Source organism: Callorhinus ursinus, unplaced genomic scaffold (genome assembly GCF_003265705.2).
Source record: "Callorhinus ursinus isolate GAN/ISIS: 27379988/994484 unplaced genomic scaffold, GSC_fseal_2.0 scaffold1, whole genome shotgun sequence".
NCBI lineage: Eukaryota > Metazoa > Chordata > Mammalia > Carnivora > Otariidae > Callorhinus > Callorhinus ursinus.
The window spans coordinates 62,916,290-62,940,666 of NW_027397063.1; the positions used below are offsets into that span (position 1 = coordinate 62,916,290).

The 24,377-nt window shown below is 40.6% G+C and overlaps 1 protein-coding gene and 1 long non-coding RNA gene across 9 annotated transcripts in view; one reads left to right on the forward strand and one right to left on the reverse strand.

Annotated features, from left to right (window-relative positions):
* Positions 1 to 4,352, reverse strand: part of DLG1 (discs large MAGUK scaffold protein 1) — a 258,605-nt gene extending 254,253 nt beyond the window's left edge. For 6 of the 7 annotated variants that reach the window (XM_025876309.2, XM_025876298.2, XM_025876292.2 and 3 more), the window contains exons 1-3: positions 3,911 to 4,352; positions 3,399 to 3,448; positions 2,613 to 2,744 (exon numbers count right to left, since the gene is read on the reverse strand). In XM_025876309.2, coding sequence (XP_025732094.1) covers positions 2,613 to 2,744; positions 3,399 to 3,417 — 151 coding nt within the window. In that variant the 5' untranslated portion in view covers positions 3,418 to 3,448; positions 3,911 to 4,352. The remainder of the gene's footprint in view (positions 1 to 2,612; positions 2,745 to 3,398; positions 3,449 to 3,910) is intronic. The other variant, XM_073895197.1, reaches the window with a different exon arrangement.
* A 13,490-nt stretch (positions 4,353 to 17,842) lies between these two features.
* LOC112821725 (uncharacterized) lies at positions 17,843 to 23,246 on the forward strand. 2 transcript variants are annotated; one of them, XR_003207519.2, is made up of 3 exons: positions 17,843 to 17,938; positions 19,702 to 19,818; positions 22,095 to 23,246. It is a non-coding gene; the product is annotated as an uncharacterized lncRNA (long non-coding RNA). The 2 variants fall into 2 exon arrangements; XR_012381463.1 differs by having other exon boundaries at positions 17,849 to 17,938; positions 19,753 to 19,818.
* The last annotated feature ends 1,131 nt before the right edge of the window (positions 23,247 to 24,377 follow it).

Below are 24,377 nucleotides of genomic sequence, written 5' to 3' on the forward strand. Positions count from 1 at the left end.
TGCATGAAAACAGTCAATACAAACTACAAGCTCAAAGAATCAATAAATAATTATGCAGGCAGCAAATCCAAAGAAGTAACTACATAATTCACTACAGCTAAGGAAATGATTTCCAAACTCATGCAGTAAAGAACCTAAGCACCAAATGACTTTCAAACAACTCAGGTGGTCAAGACCCATGTCTCCTTAAATCCAATGGTCCACAGGTAACCAGCTCAGAAAACACAGTGCCATCTACTAAAGGAAAAAACAGTGAATCCAGGATTTTTCAGCACATACTATGAACACAACAGACACTAGTTTAGCTTAGGGTGATATACAGGTTTAAAGTACACTAATATGCTGTTTCAAGAACAATGATACAGGTGCAAAACAAAAAGAAAATCTTACCTAAAAATTTTCACTAACTGACAAAAGTAATAAAGTTCAATAAATTAACCCAATTTCAGTAAATACAAAAGAATGCATTTATTAATTTAGTGAACAATTACAGTATGGAAACACATAAAAATCTCTTCTAAATTTACCCATTTCAAAATTCCTAAAATCTGTTACTTTTCTTACACCAAAATTTGATATCACATCCTATAAAACATTAAAATGTATGTAAATCTAAATATCAAGGTAAATTCATTCACAACCAATGAAATTCTACAGGACTAAGAAGATTGACAAATACAAACTTATGACTAATTCTCTTAAAATTCAATTATATGTAAGAACAGATAAACAATTCAAAATAGGCAAGGCGGAATATATTTTAAAAATCCCTCCACACATACCCTCCAAATCTACCTCCAATCTACAGAAAAATCTAGGAGGGGTAGAATCTGTTTACTGACCATTTAATTTTCTTAAGTTGCAGACTTCACACAGAGAAGGACTACACCCATCTATGTCTATAGGTAAACGAGGACATACAAGTCATACTATTTTTTTTCTAAACAGTGACTCTACTAAATAAAACATTCCTAGGTTTAATGCTAATTTAGAAAACCAAGTCACTAAAAATGTTTCCCTTTCTTTTTGGCTGTTTTTTCAGAGGAATCCAATTTGATCATCCATTTGTACCTTAAACATCAGAGCTTAGAAATTCAAATGTAGGGCGCCTGGGTGGCTCAGATGGTTAAGCGTCTGCCTTCGGCTCAGGTCATGATCCCAGGGTCCTGGGATCGGGTCCCACATCGGGCTCCCTGCTCCTTGGGAGCCTGCTTCTCCCTCTGCTTCTCTCTCTCTCTCCCTCTCTCTCTCTCTCTCTCTGTCTCTCATGAATAAATAAATAAAATCTTTTAAAAAAAAAAAAAAAAAAAAAAAGAAATTCAAATGTAAAAAATGTCCATCAGTTTAAACAAAAAAGGCAGAATGTTGATAATTTTTGAAGATGGGTTACAGTTAATTATACTGTTCTCTATTCTTGCGTAGGTTTTTAAAAGTCTATAATAATATTAGATTTAAAAATTATTCAAGTGTACTGAGTGGTCTTCCTTAAAATCTTAATTTTAAAACAAATTTAGCAGAGAGTATCAATTTAGCATTAAGTTTTTTGACAGAGTACACTAATTTGAAGGTAGTCCACAAACACATCAAAAGTTACTCTATTAATAAACAGATGTTAGGTACATATTGACTTGGAAGTTACTAAGGAAATAAATGTAATGCAATGAAGTACATGTCCTATTTATATGGTCAATGATTAATAAAAAAAATTCATTCTTTGAATTGGAAGGGACAAATTTTCTAGTTCTGTGGTGTAGACCACTTTTCTAGGTACCTACAGGAGAGGCCAGAAACCATCTTGTTTCATAAATTGGAAACTGTACAAAATATGAGATTTTGTTTTAAAAAAGAAACTAGCTACTTTAAAATCACGGTGGAGGAAGGGCTAAAAGCCACTGTTCTACCGCATTCACATTCTACAGCAAATATAGTGACCTAGAAAAGGTCAAATGACTTATATACCAATTAATGGCAGTGTAAGGAACAGAATTTAGGACTCTTGACTGTTTGCCCAGTTCTACTTTAAAACAATGCACCACCTTAAATTTAAGTTAGTTATGAATAATATTGTTTTAATTTTCTTGGCTACAAAATAGTATTAGACAAAATGACAAAATCATCTCTAAGATAATTTTCCAGGTCTAAAATTCTGACTCCATGAATGCTAAGTTTAAACAGAAGTCTGTATTAAGGGGATATATGTCCTTAAACATAACAGAACTCTTCAAACATTTTCAGGGACTTCAGAGAAATAGAAGTCAAATATAGAAACAAGCTAAAAGTTAGTTATTCAGTCTTTATTTTTTGGACCCTGAAACATTTCTGCAACTTCTCCATCTTTTAATAGTTAATGCCGAGGATATAAAACACTGTCACCAAAGACCACTGAAATAATCATACTGAAAGTTTTTTTGGTTATTAGATATTTTTGGTTATTAGATACTTTTGGAAAGGATATTGGCCCAACTATCAAACATACAAGTTTGATGTTCAAGTTACTGAACGCCTTATAGAGAACCAAGTACATCACTCTGTTAAGTTTAAAATAAATGAATTCAGAAAAGCATTAAGCATAGCTAACACATAATGGTCACGAATAAAGTTTTAATTCCCACCTATTAAAGCCTGAAAGAGGTTGCTCTGAAATATGTTAATAACCCGTTCTATGGAACTTCTGAGCTGTCTGTCTTCAGTCTGGCTTAGTTTTGAACGATAGTCTTCCAAAAGGTGCAATGCTCTCTGGGTGTCTGAGAAGAAAAGAAGAGTTTGATTAAAATTACACACTATTTATGCAGGAAATAATTCTGCAAGACATCTAAACACTTCTCCAAATCCTCTCAGTCAATGCTACTACATTCACAAACATATGTATTCCCTAGAATCCAGATTTTTAAATATGTCACAGAAAAGGGAGGAAGATAAGCAGTTGCTACTAAATGTGTACTAGTAGTCTACCACAAAAGACTGATCAAGATATTAGTTAATATAGCTTCAACTGATCTGATATGCAAAAGCAGATTATCTACAATTTGTTATTATAATACAGATCTTAAATGTTTCAAAATACTAGCTCTTAGCCTGGATCCTACAATTGCTCACAAAAGAGTGTTTAGTAAAAATGACAAAGTAAAATATTAAAACACCAACTCAAAGTTTTTTAAAAAGACATTTCAGAGGAGTGAAAATTAACTGCCTCTCCAGTCACTAGAGAGATGTCAAAAAAGAAAGTTTGAAAAACATTTAAATGTTTCCCTCTTCTGAAGGATATGAGGCTTAGATTCCCTAAGTAGTAAGGCTAAAACGATGCTGTCTCATCAGAGTTAAACATTTTTAAAAAACACAGCAATCACAAAACCGACACACACACACACACACAGCAGAGTTCCGAAATAAATTCTCACCTTGCTTCCGGACTGGCATTTTTCTCCAGTATCAGGAAGAGGACACACACCTTTAAAAACAGAAAAGAAACTAAAGCAAAGAACAGAATTGTGGTTGAACTAGTGTTTCCCCCTGAATCTCAAATCGAAAAACTCCCAGCCCTATTTGAAAAGGCCACCACCTGGCGAAGTTTTCCCAAGTGAAAGAGCGAGCCTCAAACCCCAGCAGTGTTAGTCAATCTAGAAAGCTTTTACCTAAGGGTGGGTACCCCTATAAATTAAGAGCAGACAGAAGCCTGCTTCCAAATTCTCCTCAAAAGCTACTCCCTCTCCAAAGGGTACTAAATGCCTAGATGTGGGGCCACCCCTCCCCTGGCATAAGTATGCATATTCCCCACCTGCTACTGGGGGGGGGGGGCGGTGCATAGGCGCTCCGACCCTTGGCCCCTAAGCTAGTAGCGACCGTACAGCGCTGAGACAGGACCAGCTAGGCTGGTCACCCCACCCCACTCGGGCCCCCTCCTCTCGCTTGCCTTTCCCCTTGCTCGCCGCCTCCGGGCTACTCCAGCGGGGGCCGGACAGGGCTGCGGCCGCTCTCCGCGACGCCCTCACGCCCCACATGCACACCTCCGCGGGCCCCCACACCTGCGGCGCCACCACAAAGTTCTTGCAAGCGGCGTGCGCTCGGAGCTGGGGTGCGCTTCGGGCCAGTTGGGGCGGCTTCCCCGCCCTGCCCCGCTCCACGTCCCCCCGCCCCGCCCGGGGCTCGAGGAGCTGAACTGAGGGGGGTGAGGGAACGGGGGAGGAGTTCCCCTTGGCGGCCGCACCCCCGCCGCCGCTTCCTCCTCCTCCTCCTCTGCCGAGGCCACCTCACTCGCCGCGGCCCGCTACCCGCTCGCCCTCTCCCCTCCAGCCGCCCCACCCCCGGAACCTCGCCTCCTTCCGCGCCCCCAACCGCTCTCCCCCCAAACTTTCCGCCAAGATGGCGGCCCCGGAGCTGGACTGCCGCGCCCCCACGTGACCGCTTTCCCGGCGCTCTCAGCCAATGGGAAGTGAGGAGGCGGCTGGCGCCGAGCCCCGGGCTCTCAGCGCTGCTACCTTTGGGTTGGAAGGGGGAGGAGGGCAGGGAGGGGGCTGGGGAACGGGAAAGGGGACCCGGGGAATATCCCAAGTGAGCCTCCTCTCTTAAAGGGGCGGCCACCGAACTGGCTCTGAGGACAAAGGAGTTGACACACAGACTCTACAGGTGGTCCGTGGTGGCCCTGGAAGAGTCCGCCTTTACCTCGCCCTAGCCCACCGGTGTGTCCCGCGGTACAGAGCGAGTAGCGCGCCAGGCCCAGAAGGGTCTGGGTGTCTGAAGAGAGACGTGACCTCACCTACACCAGATCCAAGACACACATTCTGAGACACCTTTTAACACCCTAAACACGTGCTGTTTTCAACTCCTAGGCGGAAGAGAGTGCCTGGCGCCCCCGGGGGTAGACCCCCAACCGGGAAAATCGGTCTTGGGAAGGAGTAGCCCGCAACACCCACATTAGGGGCGGGGGCGGGCGGGGCCTGGAAGGGGGGAAGGGGGGAAGGGGGGAAGGGGGAGGGGTTTGGGCGGGGGCGGGGGGTTGCAATCTGCGCTGTCTTCCACTCTGTACTGATTTTTTTTTTTTATTCGCCCTCAGCGAGAGTCTTTTGGGAGGAGGGGGGTTGAATAAAGAAAGACACGTAGAATAGGGAGATAGATTAGGAGTTTGAGGGGTTTACTGGAGGGTTTTTAAGTCTAAGTGATTAATTCTAAGTGTGAATGTATTTAAGGGTGGAAAGAGAACATTTGTTCCTTCTTTCACTCCCTCATTTATTCACACCCCCTTGCCTGTGCCCCCGGCCCAGTCATCAGTCTCTGGTATTACCTAAGCTCTGGCGGCCTCTTTAAGAGCTCACCTGTAGCTACCTCCTCCGAAAGCCAGCGCACTCGCGGCTGGTTTAAGTTTAGACTGCACGTCAGAGAGGGACTTTGGGTCGGCCAGAACCCGGCTCAGCGTCTGAGCCACCCAGGTTGTAGAAGGAGAAATTGCGAAAAGCTCTCCAAGTCACTGTTGAGATCTCTGAGCCTCCTCTGAATAACAGGGACCTCCGTCCTCTGAGGTCCAGAGAGAATTTGCCCAAAGTCACTCAGAGTTAGAAACAAAACTGGAAACACGAAGATCGTCTTTCAAAACCGGAAGACTCTTCTAGTAAACCTGACAGCCTTTCGCCATGGCCATATGCTGGGGCTAATAAAGGGAAGTCCGGAAACCTTGTACTGTTTAACAGTTACTCAGAGGCGTGCTGACCACGGGTTGCACTTTAGGATTGCACCTTGGAATTCTAACTTCAGCGAACCCAATGACTTCAGAGCTCATTTAACCCAATCTCTCAGTTTAAGATAAAGAAACTGAGGTTCAGAGAGGGGAAGCAACTTGCCCAAGGACATATAGGCTAATCAGTGAGAGCAGCCCAGAATTAGTTCTCCTATCTCCAATCAGGGCTGTTTGCACTGTGATTTTGGACAACTTGACAGTGGTATGGTGGTATATTAGCAGCAGATGTCTGTGCTCTCCTAGTCCACGCATCTTGGGAGCTCGAGCAACAGTTTAAAGCAACATTCCATAGAAGAAATGGGATGAAAAAGTGAAAGGAAGCTCCTAAATGCAAGGAGCTTAAATGGAGAGATTTTTAAAATCGTGAACTAGGGAGGTTTGTAATCGTGAAAATGACTGATGGCATGCATGCTGTTATTATCAACACTTCATTGATGAATTGTGAATGGAATAGTTCCAGTTAAGGAAGCATTCTAAGAATGGAATCCCTTCAGAATTCAGGAGGAAGGAGGGATTTTGCCCTCACCCTTAATATCATTCATTATTCATATATGTTCACTGGCTAGGCAAAGAGGATAGAAATAGTTGAGATCCAAACCCTGCTCTCAAGGAACCACAGCCTGTACCAAGTGGATAAAGGCCAGTGCAGCTTTTCCCAAGGGCCACTGTAAAGTCAAAAGCAAAATTTGTGTGAGTTCTCAATGTCATCCCAGTCTTCCGCTAAAGACAAAGAGGAGGGAGAGGAGGAAGATGATGACAAGAGGGCACGAAGCCCTTCCTTCTTGTGATCCTCTAGCTCTGTTGGTTGTCAGCAGTTCCAAAGGCAGAAATTAGCCCTTCTTCCAACTTTAGGGGCCAGGACAAGTCCAGGCCTAGAATGAGAGGTCTTTATTCCTTATTCCTCCTTTCTATTCACCTGTATTAGTTATCTATAACTGCATAATAAGTTCCTCGAGCTTAGTAGCTTAGGAGCTTAAAACTTAGTAGCTTAGTAATTTAAACAGCAATAAACATTATCTCACAGTTTCTGCAGATAAGGAATTCAGGAGGTCCTTAGCTGGATGGTTCTGGCTTAGTGTCTCAAGAGATTACAGTCAAGATGTCTACCAGAGCTAGTCATCTAAAGGTTTAGTGGGGATTAAGGGAGGCTCTTCCAACATGGCTCACTCATATGGCTAGTAAGTTAATGCTGACTGTTGGCAGGAGGCCTCCTTTTCTCACCATGAAGGTCTTTCTATAGGGCTGCTTGAGTGTCTTCATGATGTGGTGGCCGACTTCCTCCAGAGCAGGTGATCCAAGAAGGCAAGAGAACAGCCTCATCTTTCACGACCTAATTTCAGAAGTATTACACTCCATCATTTCCACAGTATCTTATTGGTTACTTAAGTCAGTCTCAAGAGTATGAGTACCAGGACCTAAGAATCATTAGATGACATCTTGGAGGCTGCCTGCCATATCATCACAACATACAAAGCAATAACATCTGGATTTCTCCAAACAACTTTTATTTCCTTGAAGTCTTCCTTACTTTATGCCGGTAGCAGCTGCCATTGAATAGGATCCAATATAACATCTGATTACTTTTCCAAACTCCTCATTAAATTTTTTTTTAAATATATAAGCTTTCCAGCCCCATGTTAACTTTTCTTTCAAATAACTGAAAAGACTTCGGAGTCAGAGGACCAGAGGGAAAAGCTTGAAGCTCGCATTCTTCTATTGAGTTGTCAGAGAGTTGATCTCTAAGAATATTGTCTCTCAGTTCTAAACTTTCCCTCCCCTACTACCCTTCTACCCAAGCCACCCATAAGCTTCACATCTCTGGCTTTTCCTTTTCCCTGTTCAGGTCCCCAGTCTATCCTCTGTAAAGGTGTTCAGGTCCTGCCAGACCCTACTGCATCATTTTCTCTCACTCGGGCAGAGTGGCAGTATACCACCTGTGCCAAGGCAGTCACTGAAAGGAAAGAATTTGGTGCTGTCAAAAGTGCTTATGCCAGCTTAGGCTGCAAAAAGAACAGTGCTGAGAATGTGAGAGTAACCATGCTGGTCAGATTTCCACAAATTGCTCAGGGGGCATTTCCTGGCAGCAAACTTTAAGAAGAGTCTACCTAAACTAGCATCTGGAAAGAAGAAAGTAACCAGAACAATCAGGGATATGAAGCTTTAACCCAAGGGGAACAACTGTAGAATCTAGAGTCATTTCTTTGAGAAAAGAGAGGGATCTGGGGAGCTTGACTTCAATCTTCAAAGAGGCTTATTCTGTGTATCTGGGGGGCAGGACTAAAGTTACAGGGACACAGGAAATTCTTCTTTAACATGATTTGTCAGAAATGTCCAAAATTCCTAAGAGCTGCCCCAAGATGGTGACAGTTACCTATCAAGCAGAGACCAAAAGAATCCAGCAAAGCTTCCTTGTCAGAGGGAGGTTCATACCCAGGACAGAAAGTTGGGCTAAGTGACATCTGAGACCACAGTTCTAAGCATTTGAAACTTCAGTCTCTGCCATTTTATCTACATCAAGAATCCATTCTATTCAGTTTAAGTGGTACCGAGACTGATCTCCTACTGTATAGATAATTCTTATCAGAATAAAAGGTACAAGTTGAAATCAATTCCCTTTAAAATGTGGACAGTCACTCATCTCCATGACAATTAGTCCCTGAACTCATGCTTTTTTAATGGATAATCTACCTCAAATTTCTATATGTGGTGTAATGGATTCCTAAGTGGGTATAGGACAAAACTGGTATGCTTTTAAACTGGTATAGCCCTTCATATAATGTTCAAAGACAGATTTAAGACATTGTAGTCTCACAGCAACCTATGAGATAAACTTGTTGGCTATGATCTCCCAATTTGCAGAGGAAGACACTGAGGAAGAAAGAAAGAAGGCTGTCTAGGACATCAAGCTAGCTGGAAATGGAGCTGGGACTGAACATTAGTTCATTGTTTTTTCCATTAGACAGTTTTCCTTTTCTCTACCTGACTCCTTTCCTTAAAAAAAAAAAGGCACACTGTGTGTGCATGTGTGTGTATGAGACAGTCAGCAAGTCAAAGAGAAAGATACCAAGAGAAAGAAAGAAAGGCACTGCTGAGAGATATTCTGATAGAATAAAGCACACATAATAGGCTAGTCTTTACCTATTTATCATATATTTGAATGCCTTTAACAGCTGAGACAATTTTGATGGAAATAGGAATATTACCTATTTCTGGCCACAAAGAAATAAATATCCACACCCTTGCTACATGTTATGACTAAATGAGTTGGGTTTTTTCTTTTTTCTTTTTCTTATTTCTTTATTTGACGAGAGAGATACCTTCTCCGGTGGGAACACAAGCAGGGGGAGTGGGAGAGGGAGAAGCAGGCTTCCCGCTGAGCAGGGAGCCCAATATGGGCCTCGATCCCAGGACCCTGGGATCATGACCTGAGCCCAAGGGAGATGCTTAACGACTGAGCCACCCAGGCGCCCTGGGTTTTTGTTTTTGTTTTTTTTCAATGCAAAAGGCATTTATTTAAACGACTTTAGCTTCCTTCTCTCCTCCCTTTACCCTGACAAGTAGCCTTGAGTATAAATGAGAGGTTCCACAAACATATGGGACATCCAACCCGGAAGGGCCGTCAGACACTGTCTAATGCCTTCCTCTCCTTTGTCAAACAAGTGGAGTAAGCTCCAGTAGAGCTCCCAGGCAGTAGCAACACAAAATTATCAAAGGACTTTTTAGCAATAGCAGCATGCCACCAGCATTTCAGGAATAATCGATCTTTCCCTTGGCTGGGAGACAGAATGAGAATTAGTAATCTTTTCTAAAGATACATGTCTAAGTTTAACCAAATTTGCCATTATGCTTTTGAAGAACTTGGGATATTGACAGAACCATGGGATCCCATATTGACATCCCTGGGATTAATACTCAAATCTCCTTACATGAGACAGCCTCCTCACCCAACTCCCTGTCAAGAGGATTACCAGTGTCTATTCAAACTAGGTTCTGGGTAGGGTCCCTTGGCCAGATTATCCTTTTCATAGGCAGAGAACACAAATTTGGAAACTTAATTGGAATTTGAAGAAACACTATTAGAATTTTGGGAAGTCATTTGTATTCAATTTTTGAGATGTGGTTTGGCTAATAGAATTCTGATAAGCAATAGAAGCCAAAAGATTCTTCCTAATTGGACATGAATTAAGTCCAGTGACCAATCTCCTGTAGCACAGAGAACTGCCACAGTCTTCCAAAAGCTTTCTGTGCCAGTCTTTCACTGTTGGGAAATGACACTCACTAGAGCTGTAATTTTCCTGTTCCTCATGTTGTGTAACCCTGAATTCTTTATTATTCCCTTATTTTAAGCTCACAAGAACAGTAAAGACAAAGAGTCATTTAAATCTTACCTTCTATTTAAATTTTCTTTAAATTAGATTCATTTATTTCAAAAGATAATTTTATCAAGTGGGATTAATTATTTGCAATCAAAACATTCTCTACCTTTTACAAATAAATTCGGCTACAGTTGAGGAAACTTCCAAATATGCTTTTTTAAAAATCCTGCAAAAATTCCCCCAGTTGGATATTATTTCAAATTGCAAATTGCTATATGAATAAATAAAGTAAAACCCAAGACTGGTGGGAGACAACAAAATAATAACTACAAGAAGAGAAATAAAAAGGGGGAGGCATTATCAATTGCTCATGAAAATGAATAAAGTAATTTAAGAATAAGAGAGAAACAAATATTTAATAAGAAATGCTGCCATAATGATCTAGAGAAGCTTTGATTCAAGAGAACAGAATAAATCTGTCTCTATTCTTTTTTCCCCTCAGAAAATCACTCCCCAAATATTAGAACAAGAAGAAACTTGTTCCTCTAACTTCAATAAAAATAAGAGTGCTTAGTAACCCCACCAAGACTGAAAGTAGTTGGAGAATTGGTCAAATTTAAGTGCCTGAGTTGGGATTTGGGGAAGTGGTAAATACCACCCCCCCAAAGGTACAAAAACCAAGTAGGGAGAAAAAAATGTCCGGTGTGTGTGTATGTATGTGTGATGTTAGCATGTTCATGGTAAATACAAGATTGTCTCTTCTACTTATTCTCTGTATTTTGTGAATATTTGAAATATTTCTTAATTAAAAATTTAAATCCCCCCCCCAAAAAACCAGCTATACTTGTCTTGGAGAACCCTAAAAAAGGTGAAGAAATAAAGGCTCAAGATACCACTGATAATGAGATGCCGCTAGGAATGGTGGGGCGGGATCTGAAAACAAGAGAATGATTAAATACCTATATAAGGAGAACTGAGGTGCTAGGTTCCCCCACACTCAGGTGACCACCTTTCCCTTTTTCTTCAAAAGACAAGAGCTTTATTTACTGGAGAAAATGAGAAGCTTTAGATTTGGGGACACTAGCATGGAGGAAGATGGTGGTTACAGTACAAAACCAGGAGACTAAGGGAAAATCTGCACACTGAACACAGAGAGGGTCCCTCACAAGCCCCATCCCCAAGAGCCATGGCTAGGCTGAAAACTGAATTGCCAATGCAAAAAAGATCAATACACAGTTAGAGTTGAGAGGGTCACAACAAAAGTTAGGGTGAGCCATCAGGAAAATGCAAATCAAACCCACAATGAGACCCAACTTCACACCCACTGGGTTAACTATAATCAAAAAGACATAACTGTTAAGACATACATATTATTATAACAAATGCTGCCTAGGATGTGGAGCAATCAGAACTCTCAGACATTGCTGGTGGAAATGTAAAATGGTGCAGCCATTTTGGAAAAGTCTGGCAGTTTCTCAGATGTTTCAACATAGTTACCATATGACACAATTCCACACCTAGGTATATATCAGAGAATTGAAAACACATGTCCATGTAAAACTTGTATACAAATGTTCATAGCAGCAGTATCCATAAGAGCCAAAAAGTGAAAACAACCTAAAAGTCCACAAACTGTTGAATGGATTAATAAAATGTGATATATCCATACAATGAATTATTATTCAGCAATAAAAAGAGATGAGGTACTGATATATGCTACAAAATGAATAATCTTTGAAAACATTGTGTTAAGTGAAAGAATCCAGTTAAAAAGGACCACATGTTATATGTTTCTATTTATATGAGATTTCCAGAATAGGCAAATCTATAGAGAAAGAAAGTAGATTAGCGGTTGCCTAGGCTTGAGGGACAATGAAAGGGGAGGGAAGGCTAAGGGGTGACAGTTTGTTTTCTTTTGCTTTGTTTTGAGGCTAATGGAAATGTCCTAAAATTGATTGTGGTGATGGATGCACAACTGTCAATATACTAAAAAAGCCACTGAATTGTATACTTTATGTGGATGAATTGTATGGTATGTGAATTATATTTCAGTAAAGCTGTTTTTTAAGCAGTCAGGTTGGCCACCTCATTGCCCTTCAAGAATGCTGACCAGTCAACAAAGCACCTCCATGTGACAGGGGCCTTCCATCAGCTCAGCTTTCAACAATAAGGCAACCATAGATCACTAGACATCTGGGAAATGCCTCCACCATGAAAGATGAAAACCAAAAAATTGACAAACCAGGGGGAAAAAACTCAAAGAAAATAGTAGTTCAGAGTCAATGCGAGAAACAAAGAAAAAAACAAGAAATTATAACTCATATCTTCAGAGATCTTAAACCCATGAAGTAAAGACTATAAAAAGAGAGTTCTTTGAAATTAAAATTTGAAAACAAAACATAAAATTCAATAAAAGGTTGGAAGACAAAGTCACAGAAATTTCCAAAAAGAAAATATAGGACAGTGAGAGGTTTGGTAAACAAGGGACATCAAATAATAAGTATTCTAGAAGAGATATCAGGGAAGGAAATTAAGTAAATAATGCAAGAAATGACTAAAATAAGGGGAAGAAGGTAAGTAAATCATACAAGACATTTTTCAGAACTGAAAGACAAAAGTCTATAAATCAAAAAAAGGTCTCCTGAGCATCAGCAATAATGAATGTAAAGAGACCCACACCAAAACACATTGTGATATTTTGGAACACTCAAAATGCAATTTACATCCTAAATGCTTCCAGAGAGAGAAAAAACAGTCCATGTACAAAGAATCAGAAATCATAATGGCATCCGAATTCTCAATAACATTGGAAGTTAGAAGACAGTAAAACAACGCATTCTGAGGAAAAATTACTTTTCCTCAGGATTATACATCTAACCAGATTACCAGTAATTTGAGTAAAATTTGAAGAAAAAAAAACGGTTTCGGTGTCTCAAAAAATTGACCTCCCATGAATCATGCATGGCTTTTTAGGAGGCTTCTAGATGAATGTGCTTTAGTAAAACGAGGGCATAAAGCAAAAAAGGAGACACGGGATCCAAGAAACAGAATCCAACATAGAATGGGGGCAGGGGAATTCCCAGGATGTTGGTTTAATGCAATTTCAGGCCCAGTAGCAGCTTAGTGCAACTTTGAGGGGAAGCAGTGTAGATTGGAAGGTTGGAGGACTTGAGGGCCAATGTATCCAAGATAGACATGGAATTGGTAAACTAGTTGTGGTCATATGGAAAAATGTATCAAGAGTTTTTCAGAGCTGTTGGAGAGTGTGGGAAAACTTGAGATGTTGAAAGAAAACTAAGCAAACTATTGGGCGCAAAAGTGCAATATTTTTGGGGTGCCTGGGTGGCTCAGTCATTAAGCGTCTGCCTTCGGCTCAGGTCATGATCCTAGGGTTCCGGGATGGAGTCCCATGTCAGGTTCCCTGCTTGGTGGGGAGCCTGCTCCTCCCTCTCCCGTTTACGCAGCTTGTGTTCCCTCTCTCACTGTCTCTCTCTGTCAAATAAATAAATAAAATCTTTAAAAAAAAAGTGCAATATTTTTGTAGCCCTAGTAATAAAAATAATAAACTGATTCGATAACAAAAAGAGAATTGTGATAGGTTGAGAATCAGTAAACTGATAGTTTCATATAGATAATAGATAGCTGGAAAGGCAATTGATAATTTCAACCGATGAACAAGTCTCAGTCTCCTATATGATTTAGTAATATAGAAGTAAAGTCCAGTAGAAACAGCTAAAAGAACTGAAGATTCCTCTCCAGAGTGGGATGGGGGCAGGAGGGAGGGGAGGAGAAGGCAAGGAGCTATTTTTTTATTATTATTATTACTGTAAAGCTTTAGCACTCTTTGACCTTTAAAAAAACTATTTGCATGCAGTAATTGGACTCATGATAAAGATTATTTAAAATTTATATAAAGAGAAGTCAAATGATGCACATTGACTTCCGTGCCACATTGAATCCTTAGGCAGAATTCCATTGCTAAATGTAGATGTAAAGAATCTGAAAACTCCAATTACAGCTGCCGTCTGGCTCTTGTCACTGCTGTGGCAGCCGTCCCTCCTGAAGAATGAGACCGCCGGAGGAAGTGGCCATCACAGGACCAGAGTGACAAGAGTGCAGAATTTCCTTTACTAGGGGTGTCTGATGTTCTCTCTAGGAAGGTTTAAATGTGGTTCTGCTTGTTGACAATTGTAAAATCACTTCTTAGAACCTTTCCAATTTAATATATGTGTAAATCTCTAAAATTCCTAGAAACAAATAGAAGATCCTTGGAGAGTGAAGATGTCATTTCTTCCCCGCTAAATCATAAAAACTCCAAGTAAAATCAGTCCTTATTAGCATGTATTAAAATATTAGTATGCCTGGGGCCCCTGTGTGGCTCAGTCAGTTAAGTGTCCGACTCTTGATCTCAGGTCAGGTCAGTCATGATCTCAGGGTCTTAAGATCAAGCTCCACGTTGGGCTCCATGCTGTGTATGGAGCCTGCTTAAGATTCTCTCTCCCTCTCCCCACCAAAATAAAATTTAAAAAAATAAAATAAAATATTAGTATGACTTAGTTCATATTCTGATGCTTTCTTTACAGGTACATATTTTATTTTTTTTTTGAAGATTATATTTATTTATTTGAGAGAGAGACAGAGTGAGAAAGAGCATAAGTGGGGTGAGGGGCAGAGAGAGGAGCAGACTCCGCTGAGCAGGGAGCCCGATGAGGGGCTCGATCCTGGGACTCTGGGATCATGACCTGAGCCGAAGGCAGAAGCTTAACGACTGAGCCACCCAGGCACCCCTACAGGTTCATATTTTAAATAAATACACAATTTTTAAATTATATAACTGATATCTGTTTATGGTTAAGAAATAAAACTTCAAACAGTTGAGAAGCATGTATACTTAATGTAAAATTTGTCCTTCATTCCTATTTTTGTCTCCCTTCTCTGACTTCTGCTCTATAGGAGTGGATTTCAATAGCTTGGTAAATCACTTTGCATGCCACTACTTTTTGAGATTTCAAGAAGGATGGAGATGAGAAAGCAATTCAAGAAATTGAGCGCTATATATGATGAGAGAGTGAATATATACAGGGATTGGCTAGACTATCTATGAACATAGGTCTCTGACCCACAACCTCTGCAGCAAGCGGTCCAGAGAGCCTAACGACAATCTCTGCTGCAACTGGTCTAGAATGATCAGAACTCGCTCAGTGACTGCCCGCTTCCCTATTTCCTGCTCTTGCCTTTATCTCAGGACTAACCAGAGACAACCAAATATCCTCCCCAAATCTGTATAAAATGTCCTGCTTTTAGGTGTCCTGCTTTCAGCTTTCCCATGTCCATCACCTCCCATTAAAGCATAGCCGAAGTGTTCCCCTTTTTTTGCTATAAAGTCTTTCCACTCCTCTGCCCACCTTTGAGTCCTTGCCACACACAGGTGATAGTAGCTGACTCCCAAGTTAGAGCAAGTTCTGAATACCTAGCCACCGTTCTCATTTAGGTGGCCATCATTTATTTCCGCAATGACAAGCAGAAGTTCCCCAAAAGGAGCAAAAATGATATCAGAATCACTGTTTAGTCTGCTACTTCAATAGAACCTTCATTCATTGGGTTCAACTAATATGTATCATGCATGTATGAACCAGGCGCTAAAGTAAATTGTATTTCACTAGGACAAATTTGTCTAAGAAGGACACTACGTAGCTGAAGCCTTGGGAGCTGGAAATTCAAATTTTCAGTCACTGTTTATGGTCGAAGCAGGCAAACTATTTACTTCAAACTTCTCAAAGTACTTTCATTAAATATGAATGAAGAGAAGGCCTCAGCAATTAATACAATGGCAGAAAAGAATTACTAACAATAATGTGTTTCATGCTAGTCTTATTTTAAAAAAATCTCTTGGTACCTCTGAAGGTTGGTAACACTATTGGGGGTTATTGTTAGAGTTGTTTTTAAAATTACATAAGTAATTACTTGTCTAAGGATGATTGTCCCCCCGCCACCCACCAAAAAATTATGTTCAGTTTACTAATGCAGACCACAAAGTTTTTCATTAATAAAGTTGGCAAACAAAAGCATCTGAAAACATCCAGGGAGTGATATTCTAGTAAGTTTTACTGAAGATGACATTTTCATTAGCACTGCTAATGAACTATGCTTATTCCTTTGTGGAGCTGTGATTTATTAAAAGAATTAAAAGTTTGGAAAAACGCCCAAAAGAATTACACTCATTCATTTTGAATATGACTACAGTATTTGCAATAGAAAAATTAGTGAGTATTCCCTAAAGTCATGGTGGCTTTTAAACACTGCATAATTCTGGGTATTGCCATCAGCAAAGCATTGCACCATTGCTCATTAAAAGGATAATGTCATTATAATAGCTTTACTCTGAGGCATAAACCAGTTAGATGAAGCACCAGAAAAAAGAAAGGCAAAAGTTTGGTGAATCATTCTTGTTCTACAGTTTGGTGACTCTACATTAAAGCCAGAGAGAAAAGCAGCTTGTGGCTTAATTTGAAGGATCTTCCAAGGAAATGCTGCAAGAGTACACAATTCTTATAATTGGTCTCTAGGTTTCATTATCTCTGTTCATGAAGTTGCCTGTTCACACTTAACTTTGCAAGTTAACTGTGAACAAATCAAGAGAGCATAAAAACAAACATAGCACAGCATTTAGAAAGATCTCCTTCTACCAGTGCATTTGATTCCCTTTTTTTCACGGTGACCTTATACTGGAAACTTGGGTGTGACTAGTGCTGTTCTAGCCCAAAGTGCCAGGAAGTTCAGCTCAGATCAAGGGCAAGTTCAGGCCAGGTCGACTCTGAGGTTAGCCTATTCACTTGTCCTGTTTCAGGCTGGGATCGCATGAGGAACACAGGTTACTGGGGATCAGTAGAGCAGTTCTCCAAAGCCTAACTACTTGGCTGGTCAGCAAAATTGCCCTGTGGGGTGGATTTGGGCTCTGAGCACAGAATCTCATTGAGCACCTTATAAATCTGGTCATGGTGAGAGGGCTGTGCAGAAGTGTGCAAGGGAGACTCCTATTCAGAGAAAGTTCTTACCCTAGAATCCTCCATACTTAAGGAGCAGGCTGCTTTAAAATTCTTAACTCCAGTCTTCTTAAAGGTAAAATGTTGCTTTCTAGAGAAGTGGTTAGGTCAGGGATTTATATTATAGGATAACAGACTTACACAGTCCAGAGCTAGTGCTAGGAGCAGGGGAACTGCATGAGTCCTTCTGCCCCAGGGAAAACCCTTGTGTCCAAGGGGCTCAGTACAGGATGCTCTTGGAATGGTGCCAATGGATAGTACCCTTGGTGGTTCTAGAAGGAGGCTGGGTCTCTGGAGGCTCTGGAGGGTGGTCAATGTACCAAGCTCAGTTGTCAGTGTAAATGTTGCTCACCTTCAAGTAGAAAATGTGAAAGTGTTAGCAACAAGAGAGCCATAATTCTTTGATCGGGTCAATTTCGTCCAAGCAATACTTAACACCACCTATTATGTTTTGGGCACTATGACCACAAAGGTGAATATAACCCAGTTCTTGCCCTCAAGGAGCTATGGTTAAATGAAGGAAGTCAGTACAGGGAACTTAAGTATAATGTGATACATGACAAGAAAGCAAACCCGGGCTGAGCTTTGAAGGATAACTTAGCCAAAGGAAGAAAGGTGGAACACGTTTCCTGTCTGGAAAGAGGAGGATGAAAAGCAGCAATGACGCCTTGGGAAATCAGGGGCAAGCTAGGCACAGTGAGGGTCCTTTCTATTATTACAGGCTTAGAATTCTAGATTTCTGTGTTTTCTGAGAAGAGCAGTCTGAGTCTCTCCAGGCACATGTAATAGCATGATGACCTTCATGATCAGAAGCTGTGGTGAGCATCCCACTAAAGTCCCTACTGAAGCAGGTACTATGCTCTCATGCACACAGGGTGGGGTTTAGGCTTCAGTCTCCCTCCCTCCTTCCTTCCTTCCCCAGAAGCTTCTCATGCCTTTTTTTTTTTCAAGATTTTATTTATTTTTTGACACACAGAGAGAAAGAGAGAGTGAGAGAGGGAACACAAGCAGGGGGAGTGGGAGAGGGAGAAGCAGGCTTCCCAAGGAGCAGGGAGTCCAATTCAGGGCTGGATCCCAGGACCCTGGGATCATGACCCGAGCCAAAGGCAGACGCTTAATGACTGAGCCACACCTTCTCAGCCTTTTGGCATTACTTTGTCAATCTTGTTCCCCTCCCTTTCCTTCGCTTCCCCCAAAATGACCTCCTTTTTTAAGGCAAGGAATTCTGAACTGAAGGTAGGTCTCTAACATGGCCTTATTGGTGAGAGACCTTGGAGTTCCCAGCATACTTTGTTCCTAGGGTACTTAAGCACTTTTTTTTTTTCCAGGTAGACTCCATACCAAGTGTGGAGCACAGTGTGGGGCCCAAACTCACGACCATGAGATCAAGACCTAAGCTGAGATCAAGAGTCAGACACTTGGCTGACTGAGCAACCCAGGTGCCCCTTAAGCACCTTGATGTCAGGCTATATGGGGAGTGATCCCATCAAGCAGGTGTTAGTTCTAGAAAGACTGCCTAATTGAGCACAAGAATGAGAGGGATGGATCGCCTAGGGAGGAAGGGAGGGAGCGGGGGAAGATGGGGGCACTGAGGGCTGGGATCTTCTTGGGTTAGGAGCTGCTCTCTGTCATCCCCAACTTCTGCAGATTCATGCTGACCTGCTAGGAGATTATTAGCTTTTGACTCAAAAGAATCGATTGACACAGTTGCCAAAGTATTCTTGAAAAATTTGCCATCTGATAGAATGAACCTTAGAATTACTTTTTCTTTACTAACATTTTCTTCCAGTTTATGTGCTCAGGGAAGAAACGAAACAAAAAAGCACTAGGAAAATAAACAAAAATTAAACAAAATCACACAACCAAAAGATAACTACCAGCATTGTTGTAGATATTTCCAGTATCTGTCATGCATATATTTTTTTCTTACAAAAATAATATCATACATGTTATTTTGTAGCCTCCTGTTTTTAAAGGGAACTTACACTTTTTTTTCAGCTTCAAAGGGCTTAATAAGTGACGATAACAGGAAATTAAGGATCTGTATGAGTGATATTTATTCCTTGGAAAATGTGTGCTACAATTTAATTAATGGGTTAAACATTAAACATTGCCGTATTGGTGTTTCATATAGATGTTTACCCATTTAAGATGATTATTAAACACAAATCCTATATCTACACAAATATACACCCAGTAACCCGGGAATCAGGAGATTGGAGTGATCCTGTCGGTATTGTGCCCTCGACTTGATAAACAACCTTAAGCAAATCAATTCAATATTGCTTTTCTAGATGAAGTCAAAATTTTTAAACATGGTGTATGAGGTCCTGTGTTGTCTGGTCTCTGCGGCCATATTAGAATCACATGCAGTTCCCAGAATGTACTATGCTCTCCTGTGCTTGCATATTTTTTAAACATTTTTTTGAAACCTGGAACACTCCTTCCCATATGCCTCATTAACTCCTCTTTGCTTTAAAAAATTTTTTAATTATAGTGAAATACACGTAACACAAAATGTACCATCTTCACCATTTTTAAGTGTATAGTTCATTAGTGTTGGGTACATTCACATTTTGCACAACCAATCTCAAGAACTCTTTCCATCCTGCAGAACTGAAGCTCCTTACCCATTGAACAACTCTCCATTCCTTCTTCCCCCCAGCCCCCGACAACCACCATTCTACTCTCTGTCTCGAAGAATTTGATCACTCTGGATGCCTCTTGTAAGGTGAATCATTCAGTATTTATCTTTTTGTGACTGGCTTTTTTCATTTAGCATAATGTTCTCAAGGGTTATTCATATTGTAGCCTGTGTCAGGATTTCTTTCCTTTTGAAGACCGAATAATATTCCATTGTATGTATATACTACATTTTCTTTATCCATCCACCTGCTGATGAACACTTGTGATGCTTCCACCTTTCGGCTATTGTGAGTGCTACTGCTATGAAGATGGTTGTACAAATACCTCTTCAATATCCTGCTTTCATTTTGGGGGGTTATACAACCCGATGTGGAATTATTGGATCACATGATAATTCTATTTTTGTCGCCTCCTTTTAAAACTTTGCTTTCTTATACTTCTTTTCCCCAGATTAATAGTAAGCTACTCGCTTACAGAATGACTTTTATTATTCATATTTTATCAAATAACTCTACTTAATTGGTTGCTTCCAATTTTCCATTATTAAAAACAATGCTAGATGAGTAACTGTTCATTAGATGAATTCTTAGAAGTGGAATTACTGGGTTAAGGGGTAGACATTTTTCAGGCTATGATGCACAGTGTTACAGTGCACACATAAGCTTCTAAAGGCTCCTTTGTATGACTTGTCCGCCTCTGTTTCCAGTACTCTTTATCAGCAGGGCAGGGTGCAACAGCAGATCCTGTGGTCTCTTTAAACTTTGCCCCCAAAGAAAATATATCATTATACCAAAATTCTTTTTCAGAAGTAAAACCATTATGTAAGTCATCAGTCATAAGAAACAAAATGAATGCTCATAAGAAACAAAATGAATGCTCATTGATATCATTTAATATTCAAAATGCAGCTGCCTACATTTTCAATTAAGTGATATCAATTCCATTTTTAAATGGTCCTCCCTAAGTAAACATGAAAAGACCCCTCAAGTTTGTATATTACTTTTCAGTTTACAAACCACTTCCACTTGTGTTTTCTTATATATTCCTTGCCATTAGTTATTATTTTTCCCTGGTCGATACATGAAGAAAGTGAGGCCCAGAGAAGTGACTTGCCTGAAGTCACAGAGCTGATAATCAGTGTCTTCTGGTTCCACGTTCATTGCTTTTCAAATTACAGATGATTCATTTACCAGTCCTTGAGATCTAATCATAATGAGTAAAGTGTAGTATAGATGTTTCTAAGACTTCTTTTTCAAGCTAGAAAGAGGTGGTAATGGTTTGGAAAAAGTGGCTGAAAGCTGTGATTTAATAGGAAGCCATTTTGTGACTGATACATAGTACAGAAATACAAACAGTATTTCCCTTTGCCCCTGGAATCCTGTGATAACCTTCACTGAGCTGCTAGAGTTGTGATGTCAAGAACGGTGGACTCTGGGGTCAGCTTGTTGGATTCAAACGTTGGCTTTAGAGAACAAATTACATGATCTGAACAAATTAACCTTTCTGTGCTACTGTTGCTTCACCCATATAATGAATAATAATAGCTCCCACCTCCCTGGGTTATTGTGAAAATTAGATGAGATCATGTGAGTGCCCGGCACATGCTAACTGCCTGCTACATAACACCTCTTATTGCTAAGTGCTGAGGACTAGATAATACTGTTCCTCTGTTTTATCCTGAGGAGGAGGGGACATGGAAGAGGCTGGTGCAGGACAAGTTCAGAGTGAAAATAGCCTTCTCTCCTGCTGGCTGTTTAAAAAAGATAATTAAAAGGCTTCTCTAGTAGACTATAACTGGCTTTCAGAAGCTTGATTACGATATGGTCTAGTGTAGTTTACTTTGTGTTTACTCTATCTTGTGGTTTGTTGAGCTTCTTGAATCTGTGGGTTTATAGTTTTCGTCAAATTTGAAATATACTTGGCCGTTATTTCTTCAGTGGTTTTCTTCCTTCCCTTCTGGGACTCTAATTACAAGTATATGAAACAGCTTGATATTGTCTGACAGATCACTAAGACTTGGTTTGATTATTTTTTCCCAGTCTTTTTTTCTCTCTGTGCTTCAGCTTGGAAAGTTTGTATTACTATGTTTTTAAGTTCACTGACCCTTTATTTTGTCATGTCTGATCTGCTATCAATCATGTGAAATTAAAATCATTTCATTTCAGATATTGTATTTTTCAACTCCACAAAGTTCCATTCGGTTCTTTATTGTATCTTCCATTTCTCTCCTCATGACATTCATTTTCTATCAAATCTTTGGGCATATTTATATTCGTTATTTTAAGGTCCTTGTCTGCTAATTCTATCCTCTGTCATCTATGGGTCCATCTCTCTCTTTACTGTTTTTTCTCCTTGTTATAGGTTGTGTTCTCTGGCTTCTACACCTGTCAGGTATATGCCTGCTCAGGAATGGGCTGACTCCCTGGAATCTGAGGCAAAGAGAGAAGGAAGGAGGAGAAGAAGTAAGGAGGAACAACACAGGCTTCTGTCAAAGAAAGGTCAAGAACAACAAGATTCCGAGCAGAAGCAACAGCAAAAGCATCTTTCATCTGTATGGCACTTCAAGGTTCACAAAGCACCTTCACCTTCATTACCCTCCATAACTTACGGGACATCCTTTCCTGGAAACTGGGACAGATATTATTATCACCAGTTTACAAGTGAGAAAACTGAGCTCAGACATATTTAAGTGACTTGGCCAGACTCACATATGCCCAGAAGTCTAAGGGCCATTGTTAACATTCCTATTCACCTATGACGTCTTCCATTCAGGTGTTTAGAAAAAAAGCTTAGAATCTTTGCCTCAAGAAATTTTGAGGCACACACAAACCTGATAGACTCTCAGAGTTCTTGAAACTACCACCATTCATTTGTTAAATTATTTATGGAAGACTAAAGGATATTTGCTACCACCACCAATATCTCAGCTTCTCCCAGAGCATGAAAGACATGTGAAGTAGATTAGGAGGATTCTAGTGCTTTTTTCATAAACATGTTGGCATTTACTAGCAGGGAGTCCACGGATGTCTTACCATGATGCTGGGACATCTGCCTCACCTTTGGTCATTAATTAGCCTTGCATCATTGGTATATTGCAGCCCTCGTTTCCAACTCTGGACCATCTAGTCTAAAAATGGTTGAGTGATTTATACCTAGTGTAGTACAGATTGCACTAGGACTCTTTTTTTTTTCTCTCTTTTCAAGGAATTATACCAGCAAATTCGTATCTATATCAGTAGTTTTAAAACTTTTCATTTTTACCAGAAGAATACCTTTAAAAAAAAAAAAAAGAATCTTATGTGGAGCCCAACCACATAACACAGATAAAAATGGAACTGGTCTGGTCGAAAGGGGGGAGATGGGAGACGTGGAGCTGCCAGGATCCCAGCTACTTGGCAAGCCCCTTACCTCTCACATGGTAAACTTAAGGCCCTTCTCTTGAACCCTATAACTCCAAAGAACTGGGAGAAACTACTGGCCTGTATAATAAAATTAAAACATCAATTTATCCTTCCTTTTGTCCAAACAATATTTACTGAGTCCCCACTCTGTGTGAGATACTGTGTTAGATCTTCCGGGGGTTGGGGGACAGCGGTAACAGATAGAGGGGAGAATACGGAGATGGGACACACCTCAAGTAGTTCACAATTTAGGAGGACTAAGTCCACTAAGGACTATCTACAGTATAGGGTAGAAAGGAAATGCCACAACAGAGGTTCAGATCCAGGGCCTTTAGAAGCATTCTCCCGACATGAGGGCTCTAGCTCAAGTTCATAGAATACAACAGTAATACCATAACTACGGACGGGGCCTTGGTCCTGCTGAAGCATCCAAGAAAAATTTCAGTGCATGAAAGTTATCTCTGAGAGGAAAGATTATGGCCAGCTTCTAATTGTCATCATGCTTTGTAAAAAATAATTTTCAAGTTTCTACACATTATACATATTATTTTAGCATTCAGAGAAGAAAACCTTAAGAAAAGTAAAAGACCATCATGACAAATTGCAAGAAATGATTTATCTTTACTTTTTAAATGGCGCCATCTTTAATGTTAAAGAAAAACAGCAGGTGAAATACTATTTTAAACTTTCCACGTATTCTTTTATTTTGGGTAAGCTTGAAAAGAGTACCAGATAGGAAACGGGTCTGAAGTGGTAAGCACCTGTTTAGAGACTTCCCGGGCTCCTTTGCTGGGCTTTCTGGGTACTCCATCTCCAGCATCAGCCCTCACTTAACTTCCCAGCCATAGCAACGCCACCACCCCCACTGCACCCCACCCCTGGTTCCTGCTGCAGACTCTACACTCCAGGCACACAGGCTGATGCTCCCCGAGTGGGCTCTGTACGTGCTCCTTCCACACCGTCACTCATTGCTCCTTCTGCTGGAACACGCCTTCCTTCTCTCCACTTGATAAAATCTTACTCACGCTTCCAAGCCCGGCTCACCTGCCGCCTCCTCTGGGAAACTTTCGATATATCCCTGTACCGCTTACGACCTTCACTTTCAAGGTGAAGATAGATGGATGCTCTCTTCTCTATTGTCATTGGGGTTGTTTATTTCTCTGTTGTTGAATTTATCAGAGTCTGCTTTGCAATGTGTCAGTGTACATCCCTGTCGCTAGTATAGAACTAAGAGCTCTCTGAG